This window comes from Pseudonaja textilis, chromosome 2 (genome assembly GCF_049901715.1).
Source record: "Pseudonaja textilis isolate UNSWEBS1 chromosome 2, rPseTex1.2, whole genome shotgun sequence".
NCBI lineage: Eukaryota > Metazoa > Chordata > Lepidosauria > Squamata > Elapidae > Pseudonaja > Pseudonaja textilis.
The window spans coordinates 168895840-168910243 of NC_141991.1; the positions used below are offsets into that span (position 1 = coordinate 168895840).

The following is a 14404-nucleotide window of genomic DNA, read 5'->3' on the forward strand; positions in this document are numbered from 1 at the left end:
TTAGCTATCAATTGAATAATGAGGCCAATCCTATAGCAATCATCAAATATTATAAAATGTTAGAATTGTAAAAAGCCATTAAATCAACCCCCTTGCTCAGTGCAAAAACACATCCTAGACAGACGGCCATATAGTCTCTGCCTGAACACCAGTGAAGGAGAACTCATCACTTCTTAATTTGTTCCACAGTCAAACTGCTCCTTTTTTTTTGAAATTCATTTAGAATCCTCCTTCTTGTAACTTAAATCCATATTGTGCACTCTAGAATGATAGAAACAAACAAATGTGACAGACTTTCAGGTATCTGAAGGTTATCATGTTCTTCTTCTGTCATCTCTTCTCAAAGGTTAATGTGCCGAATTCCTTCTATCAGGTTCAAGGATCATTAATAGCATTCCCTTATGCTGCAAGATATTCTGTGGTTTAGCCTCACAGCAAGACAACTTAATTCCCAGGAGAAATGTACTCTGGGATCTGATGGACTTTTTTTGATAACTGATTTCGGCATGGGGGGTTACTCAAATCCCTTAGTAAAGAATGTTTAGTGTAGGAGATATATTTTCAGGGATATATTTGAATTGAATTAATTTATTAACTGAAGCACAAATTGGTTTATTGCCAGCTTTGAAGGAAATGGAGGAGGCCTAAGCAAACCTGTCCAGCTACAGTTGTTTTAAAGAGATGTGTACAAATTAGAATATGTATGTAAATAGATAACAGTCAGGTATTCCATGATATATAGCCAACACAAAGTATTTGATTAGATCATATACCTAGTTAGGTCAGTGCAGCCATTAGGGTGCAGCTATAAGGTAATGGGGGCATGACTACAAAGCAATGGGGTTTTGAGAGAACTAAAGGCAGGATTCTGTAATTGTAGCGGATTTTTTCCCCCCAAGGGAGTTAATTTCTTTTGCTTTCCCGGAGCTCTGTGGCCTCCCAGCTTATTAGCGTTCTTGGCCTTTTCTAGGTTTTATGGTTTAGCTGACTATTTTAGTTTCCCTGGGAACGTATATTAAAGTAGCAATTTTTAGCTTAATCCCCCAAATCTCCATTAGGAAACAGTTTGTTTGAGAATTTTTATTTCATCAGAGATAATTTAACAAAAAGGTATAAAAAATATTCCAAACAAGTAAAATATTGAGATAACGCACAGAATCTCTACAAAACTTAGATACCATATACCAGTAGATCAATCCTAAGACAGAGTTACCTTGAGATAAGGTGGGTGGCCTATTAATTTAATAAACAAACAATAAAAATAAGACACGGAGTTTTAAACTTAATCCAGCAACTATTTATAAAAATCTTATTCAGATAAACATAGGCATTGAATTCTAAGAAAAACAACTGTGGCTTTTCTGCATGTACCTTTCTTTCTTTCTATGTCCCACTGAGAGACGGGATATATGCATTTGTGTTTTTCTGAATTTGAGTGACATGTGTGTCATTAGGAAAATACCATATAGGATATTTATGTTCTGTGGGGTATTGTGGTACATATGGACACTCTTCTACATTTTATTGTATTGATTTAGTGAAGCAGAATAATAATAGGCAATATTATGATTATACATGGAATCTTGGTTCTGCTGAAAATATAAACGTCTCTTAAGTAATTTGGATTTTGCAAATTTGTGGTAGAAAGGAAATCAGTAAAACTGATTTCCAGATTTTTAAGATGTTGCTTAAACTTTCTTTTTTTTTTTTATAGATTTGACATTCATAAGAAAAAATTAGATGAGGTTAATTTTTCAATATTTATTTATGTTCAGAAGTAAGCCCCATTCAAGATAAATCAAAACAGCACAAATTATCAGTCTTGGATAAACAATCCAACAGTACAGATAACATGCTGAGAAAAAAGGAGACATCTGTTCCTCTGCTGAAAATCTCAGATTTTAGCAGCAGTGATATGCTTTATGCTAATTAATACTGCAGTTTTTTTAACAGCATATTTTGGATGTAAATATCATGCGGGGAAATGCTTCATGATTGGCTTTTTATACATGACTTAGGAGTGACAAATTAAAAGTAAAACTGAAAAGAAAACGTATTTTCGAAGTAACCAGATCTGATTCTTGTAATGGATACTAATTTTCTTTTCTCTTATTTTCTAGCAATGTTTGGTTTCTGACTCTTTTTTTAACAATATAACTTTTTAAATACTTGGTATTTATAAAATCTTTAGATAGTTGTAGAAGAATTCCTAGAAGATATAAATAATATTTTGAATTCTGGAGAGGTACCTAATCTGTTTGAAAAGGATGAACTGGAGTTTGTCATGGCAGCTACTCGACCCAAGGCAAAAGAAGTAGGAATAGCAGAGGGCAACAGAGATGAGGTAAGATATTATAAATACTGTAAATTTACATGTATAATTTAAATCCATGTTTATTATAGATATTTAAATATATCAGCAATTTATAAGAATTAGAGAGGTATATAAGCCCCTGACTTACAACCATTCATTTAGTGACCATTTGAAAATTTCAATGGCATTGACTTATGACCGTTTTTTATACTTACAACCATTGTAGCATGCCCATGGTCAAAATTCAGGCACCTGGCAAATGGCATGTATTTAAGACAGTTCACTATACCAGAGTCATGTGATCACCATTTGTAACCTTCCCAGCTGGCTTCTGACAAACAAAAGTCAATGGGAATTCGCTTAATGACCACACAATTCAATTAATAACTGCAGTGATTCACTTAACAACTGTGACAAAAAGGTAATAAAATAGGTTAAAACTCACTTAACAACTGCCTTGTTTAGCAATGGAAATTTTGGACTCAGTTGTGATAGTAAGTCCAGGACTACCTATATTTAAGTCATTTAGACTATTGCTTCTTATAGTACAGGGTCATCAAATTCACGGCCTGTGGACCGGATGCATCACGTGCTGGCTCCGCCCCCGCTTGGTTTAGCAATGAGGGGGAAAGTCCTGATACGTCACGTGACGATGCCATGATGATGCAAGTTTGACACCCCTGTTATAGTATATCATTTTCAGTAACACAAACTGTCTAAAAAGTGGGTGATGGAAATGATACTAATAATTATGTTTACTTTCTATCACTGAATTATAACTTGTCTTTTCTCAGGTATTTCAGTATTTCATTAGTCGAGTCCGACAGAAGCTGCACATTGTCCTGTGTATGAGTCCTGTTGGAGATGCTTTCCGAGCACGGTGCCGAATGTTTCCCTCCCTTGTGAACTGCTGCACTATTGACTGGTTTGTGCAGGTAAATAATTCATTGAAGAATGTTGATAAGATGTTAAAACAATTTATGAATCTACTTTAAGGACTGCTATTTTCCCATCAAATTTATTTTTTTTCTATATTCTGAAACATTATATTCAACTTATAATTTAAGTACAAATTAATATAATTTTGGGAAATGGTCAAACATTGGCCCTTGGTTTTTCTCATCATTCATGGCTTTTGAGAAAATTATTTTACATTTTATAGGGAAAGAAGAAACATCTCTGCTAAATGTATAGTAACTAAAATAGTAACTAAAAGGAAAATATCCTTCAATAGTCAATGAGCATTGTTTTCATGGGTTACAAGTGGAATACATTAGTATTTCTTTCCAATTCCAGAAATCATAAATTAAAGCAGCTGCCTTATGTTCATGCCATATGAAAGTATGATATTAAGTACAATATAATAATGGCCTCCACATCCTTTTAGTCTTTCAGTGACAATTCTGCTGAATTAATTGGAAAAAAAATGGTTTGTGTATTGCACATATATTTCAAGAAAGATTATTTAGATAGTCATTTTCTCTTTTTTCCTCCCCAGTGGCCAAAAGAAGCACTTCTTTCTGTATCAAGAACTTTTTTTATGCATGTTGATCTCGGAACTGATCGAATGAAAGAGAAACTTTCTGTAATGTGTGTAGACATCCATATGAGTGTTACAGAGATGGCAGAGCAGTATTATGCAGAGCTCCGGCGACGCTACTATACAACACCAACTTCCTATTTAGAGTTAATCAATCTTTATTTGTCCATGCTTGCTGAAAAAAGGAAGCAACTGGTTTCAGTACGTTGATCTGTATTAAATAATAATGGAATTTATTATAGAAACGTGTTTTATTCCCTACCCCACTGTTGTCATACAAACAAACTTATTTATATTGTTCTTTGTAATGAAAATATTGCTATTCGGTAGTAGGAGTGTCAGTATCATTTCTATGAAATTGGCTTAAATATAATCCCTCACCCATTTATATCTAAATTTAGCATGATTGTATAAGAAATTCAGATGTCAACATTTCTGTCTCTGAATAAGGCAATCTACATTCAGGAAAAACAGCTATGTTGCTGGTTTTAGCCATACTTTTCACAGATAAGAGGAGTTTTGTGCAGTTATCTTCCAGACAGATGCTACTAATCTGTACAATGAATGACAATGTATTCTAGTCTTCATATGTAGACACAGAGCTAGGACTTCAAATCTCCATAAGCTTCAAATGTTATATGCGGCAAAACTGGACATAGCAGCATGGATGGAAATGTCTATCTCAGCAAAAAGTACCTACTAGATTGGTACAATATGGACTAGCTTTTTTCACTCTTCAGTTGTCTTTAGACTGGTGGCCCCCAAGCTTTTGGACACCAGGGACCAATTCCATGGAGAGAGGATTTTCCGCAGACTGGAAGGGGTGCGGTTTCATGTGCTACCTATATCCCTCAGTTGGGGCTTTGCTTGTTTGTGTAGCCAGTTTCTGACATACTGCAGACCGGGAATTGGGGACCCCTGCTTTAGACCATTCTGGTTTGAAATTTGGGGAGCTATGGTCTGATTAAGGAATACCAGTTGAAGAAGTCTACCCTAAGATCTAGTAGAATAAAACAGTCTTTGAGTAAAAAACATTGCAGCAAAGTGTCAATTATAGTGTGAAAACTAGATTAACTTTGATAGAAATATTTACTTTCTTTGTTGTAAAAGATAATGTTTTTTAGTAAAAGAAATGCTAAAGCTATCCAGTCGAGTAATTTCTTTGGCATGCTGATTTGGCTAATTAAAATGATGTAATAAATACATATTAAAATATTGATATCATTATTATGGTCATTTTAATTTAACTAAGATTATCCATAGAATTACTGAAAACAGCCACCTGCATCAGATTTTTAAGATAATATCTTTTCAAAGTACTGAAACAATTATCAGTATTTATTTGCTTGTTTTTCAGGCTCGGGATCGGGTAAAGAATGGTTTATCCAAACTGTTAGAGACAAATGTACTTGTTGACAAAATGAAATTAGATCTTTCTGCTTTAGAACCAGTTCTCAAGGAGAAATCAGTGGATGTTGAGGCCTTGATGGAAAAATTAGCAGTCGATCAAGAAAACGCTGATCAGGTATAAAATGTTATTAAATATTTTAAAAATTTTTAATATATATTTATTTATCAATGTAACGCCACGGTATGTCTTCCTCTATCTGAATATTTTTCTGTTTGGCAGTTCCTAGATAAAGTAACATATATAAAAACATTTAAGGGTGTTTGCATGTTATGTTATAAGTTAATATGTGGATGTTTTAAGAATGTGAATGCCAAATGGTTTTGTATTCCCTAATAAATAGGAATGCACAAGCATCTTTGAGATCACCTCTGAGAAACAGATCAGCCAATCTGCCATTTTGGGAATGGCCACAATTTTTGCAATTCGAGAATTGCCACTGCTTCCAAAATGGTGCCCTCTTCCAGAATAGTACCATGTGGCCTCTATAGAGGAAGACTGGCTAGCTCTCTTTCTCAAAGGTGGTTTTCAGTAAGTGGAGTGAGTTATGACTAGAATGAGTGAAGTTCCAAGACTATGGAAACTAGTGGGGTGGGAAACTCTGAAAAGGGTGCCTCGAGGTGGGAGACACCCAAGTAAAACACATGTGAATACCAAACTCCCCACTTAATGACATAGAGGGCCACTTAACCATAATGTAAAAAGCAGGAATTGTGGCCATTAAGCAAGGCAATCACATGAGCTTCTTACTTCATGACTGCCACAACTTATAATCATAATTTTGTGCTCATCTGTGACCATAAACCAAAAACTACTCGAAGTGCAGTCTCATTTGCTTTGGGTAGGGAAAGCTTTATCAATGCAGAGTTTTTAACTTTCTTCATTAAGAAAGTGATATCTTTCACATGTTAAAAGATCAGATCATAATAGCAATGGCACTTCATAGTGCTTCACAGCTCTCTCTTCGCGGTTTACAGGGCCCGCCTATTGCCCCCAACAATCTGGGTCATTTTACCCACCTCAGCAGGATGGAAGGCTGGTCAGAATCAAATTGCTGACAGTCGGCAGAATTATCTTCATTCTAACCATTGCACTACCATGGCTCTAGTAGAAGAATTTTACTAAATAGAAACAATAAACTTTAATGGAGGTTTTCGATCCACCAGAATTCCACTGCCTGAAAAGGGAAGGAATTTCTCCGGTTATACAATTCCCCCCTCTGTTTTTAAACTCTGGAGAACTAAGGAATCCTTTGAGGCAATGAGGAAGATAGCATTGGAGTCCTCCTCCATACACTGTTCTTCCTACTAGAATAATTTTGCTTAAGGATATTTCATCTAATCCACTAAATTCTGAATTCCCATATAAGCAATGACTGCTACCTGTTCTATTTCATTTTCTTAGGAAATCTGCATGTAATCCTCAATTTAAAAGCATTCATTTCACAATGGTTTGGAGCTACAACAGTGCTTTAAAAAGTGATTTGTGATCTGTCCTCAAAGTTACGACCATTGCCTCACCCCGATAGTCACATGAGTTTGGGCACTTGGCAATTGGCTTGCATTTGCAACCATAGTCAGAGGATGGCAATTTGCAACCTTTCCAGCCGGCTTCCAACAAGCAGAAACAATGGGGGAAGCTGGATTTGCTTAACAACCGTGTAATTCATTTAACAACAATGTTAAAAATAGTTGTGAAATTGGGGGGGGTCACGTGAAGACTCATTTAACAACCACACTGTTAGTGATCAAAATCACTTTGTTCCTCATTGTGGTCTTAAGTCGAGGATTATCTGTGTTTAAAATATTTTTTTCTTAAAATGTGTATTTCTTTTTTTATTTTATTTATCGATTAAATTTTTATGCTGCCCTTCTCCCCTACAAGGTGACTCTTTTTTTCTTCCAGGTTCGGCGTGTTGTTCAGGAAGATGAAGCTGTTGCAAAAGTAAAAGCAGAGGAAACTCAGGCAATAGCTGATGATGCCCAGCGAGATTTGGATGAAGCCCTTCCAGCTTTAGAAGCTGCCAACAAAGCCTTAGATTCTTTAGATAAGGCAGATATTTCTGAAATCAGAGTTTTCACTAAACCTCCTGATCTTGTCATGACCGTGATGGAAGCTATTTGTATTCTTTTAAATGCAAAGTAAGATTGCTATACTGTATATTTAATCTTCTGTATTGACTGGTAGCTTTTATCCTTCACCTAGAGTGATGTTGTTTCTGAAAGCAATTTTCTTCAGCATGTGTTAATTTTTCCATCTTTTGTGGAATTATACGTGATGCCCCTCTGATCCAAATTTCCCAACAGCTATTGAAATAGCTAATGTCATGAAGCTGAAACCATAAAACTGGTGACCCCTTTGGTAATAGTTATAGATAGGTCTTTTGTCCTATTCTCCCCCCATATTAGGGCTTCGAATTCAAAAGGATAAATATGCCTCGGAGAACACCTGGCACCTCTCAGCAATTTTTTAAAACTACTTAGACTCTTCCCAAGGTCACACAGTTGTCTTCTACAGCTGGTGTGCAACCTTGAGAAAAGAAATGTTGCTTTGAATGTTGACAGCCTATCCCAAAGGAATTCAGTAAAGCATGATCCTTCAAGTGTAGTTATTGGAGAGCAAATGAAAGGCATAGTAATATACTTTTTGAAAAGATAGGTTTGTATAGTGGGCACCCTTCTAGAAACCAGGAGAACATGAGTTCTAGTTCCACCTTAAGCATGAAAAGCTGGCTGGGTAACTTTGGGCCAGGCATTCGCTCTCAGCCCAACCTACCTCATAAGGTTGTGTTTGAGGGAAAATGGGAGGAGGAAGAAGGGAGGAGGTATGTTCACTAGATTATTTATACAGATAATAAAGGTGGGATAAAAAATAAATACAAGTTCTGACTCTGGTCCACCTCATTGTATGTAGGACTTCATTTACTATCACCAAACTATACTTCTTCCTTAATGCTTACAGTAGACTTCAGCACCCTTTTCCTCTCAATATTTGCTGATATTTTTTTCCTTCCATGTTTCTTCTGCCATTGCACTGTTCCAGCTGTTTTATACATTTTTCCCCCAGACAAGCTGTCAACTATTGTGGCACAGCCTCGAAATATAGCTGTTCAATTGGCTGCTGGCATAGGTATTTTATTGACCTTTAAGCTTTCCAAAAGACCAAATGCCCACACCATTCTCTGAACTGTCTTCCCCAATGGTTAAAATGCCCTGCGGTCTGATTCATCTTGTAGAGAATATAAGGATGGCTGGACATCTCATAGCTAGTCCATTCTGCCCTTAGCATAGTCTATCTAATGACTGACATTTGCAATCAACTATTCCATATTGAATCTAAATTCAATTTTGTACATGCCAAGCCAGACAAAACTGACACATAGAGTAAATTTGCAAGTTGACTCTACCCTTCGAAGCCTTGTATGTCCCATCTGCTTATGAGTATGAATAACTCCCTAAATAGATGCACATCTTTGATGTTTTATGATGACTACTCATTTGTTTATGTCTGATTTATTTTGGCCATGTCATGCATGCAAATCCATTGGAGAAGGCAATGATACTAGGAATGATTAATGGAACAAGAAGAAGGGGAAAGCAAAAACATGCTGGCTTTATAACATTAAATCTGATACAAAGTTGTGCATCCAACAATTGAAAGAAGCTGTGCTTGACAGGATAGCATGGACAGCACTTGCCTATAAAGTCGCCAATAGTCAGATATGACTAAATGGTTAAAATAACAGTAACTGACTCATTTGCTTGCTTAATTTAATCAAGATTATCACCTTGTATTTTTGTTTTAAATAAATTGATCAGAATATATATTTATGTTACACAATTACACATATTTATGAGACAAAACCATGGATTTAGTACTGATTTACTCTTAATAAGATTTACAAAAAAACCAACCCCACTGGATTCAGTGAATCTGAATAAATAGAAATGCTGTCCAATATTACCAATTTAAAATGGAGTAACTGTTCAATAACTATGACTAAATAGTATCAGTTTATTTATATGATTGTCAATTTCTTACAAGGCCATCTTCTCTTCATCTACTGATATCAGTTTGAGAATCTGTATACTCCATATCCTTTTTAATGCATTAAATCATATAGAACAATATAGAATTGTTTTCGTTTTTGGATGTTTTGCTTATGTTTCAGTAGTCTTGATTTTAAAACAACATTGTTTTGTCATGTAGCAATTTGAGCTCTTGAATGAAAGTGTGACATGAAGATAATTATCCTTTTTTGAGAAGAGAAATCAGAACATTTCATTTATGAGTTTCTCTTCCTATAACAAAGGACTGTAATTAATCACATCTTTTATGTTATTTATAATAGTACATAAAGAGTGTAACCCTATACATGTTTACTCAGAAATAAAAATCTACATTTAATAATTGATTTTGGAGGGTGTGGCATAGGATTGCAGGCAGCCCACAGTAATGTTATTTGCCAAATAAAGTACAACACTTGGACTATTTAGTGCTGGCATTTCAGTTTCTCAGCAGAACTAAGCCTCAAGATGCAGTTGTAAATCGCCTTCTTTCCATTTCTGCATAAAAAAGAATTATGTATGACATCAAAAATGGCAGCATGTTTTATCAATCTCTCATTTACTTTTTAGAGGATGTCAGTGATATGGATGAAAACATATATTCTGTTTAAAAAATAGAAAGGAACCTTGTGTTTGCCAAGGAAAAAGAAAGATAAAAAAAACTGCCTCAGGATAATGAAATTATATATTTTTATATGTTGGGATGTAGTTAAATTTTCTATGCTGTACAGAAAGAGAAATTGTAGCAATTAATATACTTTCTTTTTCAAAAAATGAATTAAATGATATTCATAATGGTTAAGGCACCAGGCTAGAAGGCTAGATTTACAGGAAACTGTAAATTCTACTCCCAAATTTGGGCCAGTCTCTCTCTCTCTCTCTCTCTCTCTCTCTCTCTCTCTCTCTCTCTCTCTCTCTCTCCCTCCCTCCCTCCCTCCCTCCCTCCCTCCCTCCCCTCTCTCTGTCTCTCTCTTATAAAAAATAATGAAGGTGGGATAAAAAAACTCTAAATAATAATAAGCTTTACTTGGAACAGCTTTCATCCTGCAATGATCCCCCATCAAACATTCACACTTGTCTATCCCAGCTCCTTGGAAAGGACTCAGTAAATAGATAAAAATGCAAAATTCAGTCTGACCATCTTGGCTGACTGTGGGACAAACCATAGCAGCTTCAGTTTATGATACTGCAAAAAAAATAATTTAAACATGCAGCATCCAGCACAATTTCCTTGTATTATATCCTCCCCCTAGGATCAGAAGCCTTTTTTAACTCTTTTCACCAAGTCTGTATACTGGATATACCTGTAGGTCATAAACATGCAGTATATTTCATCTTAAAACTGGAGGGTTTTTAAATATATATATATATATATATGTATAATACTGATCTTTTTACAATATATATTTTCCAGGGAAGATCTTCATCAATCTTTTCATTTTAATCTTTCAGGCCTGACTGGGCAACAGCAAAACAACTACTCAGTGATTCCGCTTTCCTGAGGAAGCTTCTAGAATATGATAAAGAAAATATAAAGAGCGCGATATTAAGTAAGCTTCAGAAATACATAAACAATCCTGATTTTGTGCCAGAAAAGGTAGAGAAAGTGTCAAAGGCATGCAAGTCTATGTGCATGTGGGTGAGAGCTATGGATTTATACTCTCGCGTTGTAAAGGTGGTCGAGCCAAAAAGGCAAAAGTTACATGCTGCCCAGGTATTTATTCTTTTTTTCCCAATTTTTTTTTATCTGCAGTCTGTTTATTAACTGGTGAATCAATTCTCTTCTGTTTTTACCTATTAGCAACTAAGTGATGAAAATAAGCACTTTTTCTAGTACAATCGGTTCTCTATTGATTCTTTCATACAATGAAAGAATTCCTTCCTATATTTGACATGTAACCTGTCTTGGATTATGAAAATTCTTTATTTGTAATGTTAGATGTTAAATGCCTTTCTTTCTCTTTCCATTTCATTCCCAAACCTGCAGGAGCATAGAATATTTTTCTCTTCTTGTCTTGCAAAAGCAGAGTCAAAGAAGAATTTGCTGATTCTTTAGACCTGCCCTTCTGCATTTGCTTACTTAGACCAAGCTGACAGTAATGGAGAACATTTGCTTAGTTTAAGCTTTTATAGAAATCCCTTCAAATTACCGTTGTCTGAAGAGTAGCACTGCTACCACAACAATTTCAATATTGTTTTTTTTTTTCCTTTATCAAACTCTCTCCTTTAAATCAAACTGACAGAGCTAGGGCTGAGTTTATGTACTTCCCACTTCCCCACAGAACAATCCCCGTCTGTATATAAAGTTGAGGCAATTGCAAGTGAATGATGTTTTTTAAAGTTTCAGTCATCAGCTTATTTTTATGAGTGGCAATGTTTGTGTTTTTATTTTGTTTTCCTCTTTACATTTCTATTTTGCATGTTCCGCAAATTAGGGAATGTGTTGTTTCTGAAATTGCCTTCATTTACATCTTTAGAAGAACAATTAAGATTTGTTTCTGTAGCAAGATGCTTATATGATAACATGTGGCCAGGGGGAGGGAGGGCTATAATGTTATTATTTCTATATCTTTGAGAAGAAATATATTTGGCATTTCTGTAATTGGTTGTTGTTAGCATTTTTGACCCTAATGTGAACAGAATGGAGGACTATAAATTGAATAAATGAATCTAATGTATTTTGCTAACATGCCCCAAAATCATTAGTCCATACATTTTACGTGTTTTTAGGTGGCATGCCATAGTGAAGTAGCAATATTTCAGAAATATTTGATTATCTGATAAATGAGAACCATCATATGGCAATATAACATAAAATTGAAATCAGGGAGGAAAATCTCTGCCGCTGCCTATTTGCCCATGAACTTTTCAAAGGAAAGTTGTTGTTATAATTCCCATTCCAACATTTTTGTTCTCAACAAAGCATGTGTGCATGAACGGGTGTAGGAAGGAATATTTTATAGCTGTTCCATTTACTAATATATTAAATTAGATTGGTATTACAATAAATTGTTAGTTTGGCATGGTACCAAAAGAGTTGGATTTGTGATACTTTGATTCAGATGCAATTCTATTTTTAAGGATGGTGACTCATTTTGAGGAAATCTTGAGATTCCTCAAAGTGAACATGAATATGTATTAAATGTTACATAATTTATAATGTTATATAAGTAGTGATAATGTATAATTATTTGTAGTTTCTTCCATATTCTATTTTGCTCGAAAGCAACTGAGCAAATAAATAAAATAAGACATTCAGAATATATGGCAGAATAATAATTTGAATTAATTCGTATTATGATTAGGCAGAACTTGATGCAACTTTAGCTACCCTTCGTGATAAGCAAAAAAAACTGAGACAGGTAGAGGAACAAATACAGGAATTACAAGATCAATATGAAAGAAGTGTGAATGAAAAAGAAACCCTTGGTAAGTACCTATTTTAAAAATTATAAAAAATATTTCAGAGTGGTGTTTCTTAATTATCTTCTTAGTGTATGGAACGAGTTCTAAGCTCTCATGAAATCTGTACTAATACAAGTAGTCCTTGACTTACAGCTACAATTGAGCTCAAAATTTCTGTAGCTAAGCATGACAGTTGTCAAGTGAGTTTTGCCACATTTTATGATCTTTCTTGCCAAAGTTGTTAAGTGAATCACTGCAGTTGTTAAATTAGTGCCATGGTTGTTAAGTGAGTCTGGCTCCCCCATTGACTTCGCTTATCAGAAGGTTGAAAAAGTGATCACATCATCCTGGGACACTGCAATCATCGTAAGTGTGAATCAGTTGCTGAATTTTTGATCATGTGACCATTGGGGATGCTGCAACTGTTGTAAGTGTGAAAAATGTTCTAAGGCACTTTTATAGTGCTGTTGTAACTTTGAATGATCACTAAGCGAACTGTTGTAAGTTGAGGACTGCTTGTAAAAGTGTAGTTTAGTAACATCTTAAAATCCTGCTTACACGTCATCTTTCAAAAACATATTTTCACTGAAGCCGTACACACAAAATGTAATAGCAAAATATCCATATGTGAGAAATGTGTCATGTTATGTTAGGAAGGCAGTCTGGTACGAAAGTGTAGATTATCAACACAAAATCAAATGATCGTAATCTATTTTTTAAGAATTACTCCATAATGAAATCTTTCATATTGCTAACTCTAGTGCTGTGTTTTGTTAGTCATTCAAAAGACAAAAAATAGTTGATGAAATGAATTACTCTGAATTATAACCATGATCTAATAGAATTATCATTGTTTAGCAAAGACCATGGCACTGACTCAGGCTCGTCTCAACCGCGCTGGAAGACTTACAGCTGCATTAGGGGATGAACAGGTTCGATGGGAAGAAAGTATTTTGAATTTTGAGGCAGAGATTTCAAATATCACTGGAAATGTATTCATAGCTGCTGCTTGTGTAGCCTACTATGGGGCTTTTACTGCACATTATAGGCAATTGGTGAGTTAAATTAAAATATTTATTTTCTCTAGACCATAACTTTTACTGATTTGACTTTTATTTTTATCTTATTATGAAGCCTGTATGCTTCATAAACCACTGCTGTACATCATAGAAGCACTTGTAAATCTAAATAAGTGCAAATAATTTTTCCACATATGGAGAACTGTAAAAAAAATCTACACAGCCAAATCATGATCTTCCCCTTTTTGCTGTCAGTAATCAAGAGTGGCTAAGGGAACGGATATTTTTTGATGCTGCTCTTTAAAATAATAATCAAGATCAAAAAGAAGGAAAAATGTGTAAATGGAAACTGTAACCTAGAATGGAAATAGTGATTTGGGAGCATGCTGCTCAGGTCAAATATTTATGAGCCACGGGAGCGCAGTGGTTAGAGTGCAGTACTGTAGGCTACTTCTGCTGCCTGCTGGCTGCCTGCAATTTGGCAGTTCGAATGTCACCAGACTCAAGGTTGGCTCAGCCTTCTATCTGTCCAAGGTTGGTAAAATGAGGACCAGATTGTTGGGGGCAATATGCTCTTTCTTAGAGAGGTGTGTAAAAGCACTCTGAAGCGCTATATAAGTCTAAGTGCTATTGTTTTTTTTAAATTGCAAT

The 14404-nt window shown here is 35.1% G+C and overlaps 1 protein-coding gene across 1 annotated transcript in view; it reads left to right on the plus strand.

The window, feature by feature from the left end:
- Nucleotides 1-14404, plus strand: part of DNAH6 (dynein axonemal heavy chain 6) — a 174093-nt gene that overhangs the window by 95213 nt on the left and 64476 nt on the right. Inside the window, exons 47-54 of the mRNA XM_026712631.2 lie at nt 2192-2344; nt 3109-3249; nt 3813-4055; nt 5212-5379; nt 7168-7403; nt 10782-11043; nt 12635-12758; nt 13593-13789. Of these exons, the coding sequence (XP_026568416.2) occupies nt 2192-2344; nt 3109-3249; nt 3813-4055; nt 5212-5379; nt 7168-7403; nt 10782-11043; nt 12635-12758; nt 13593-13789 (1524 nt within the window). The remainder of the gene's footprint in view (nt 1-2191; nt 2345-3108; nt 3250-3812; nt 4056-5211; nt 5380-7167; nt 7404-10781; nt 11044-12634; nt 12759-13592; nt 13790-14404) is intronic.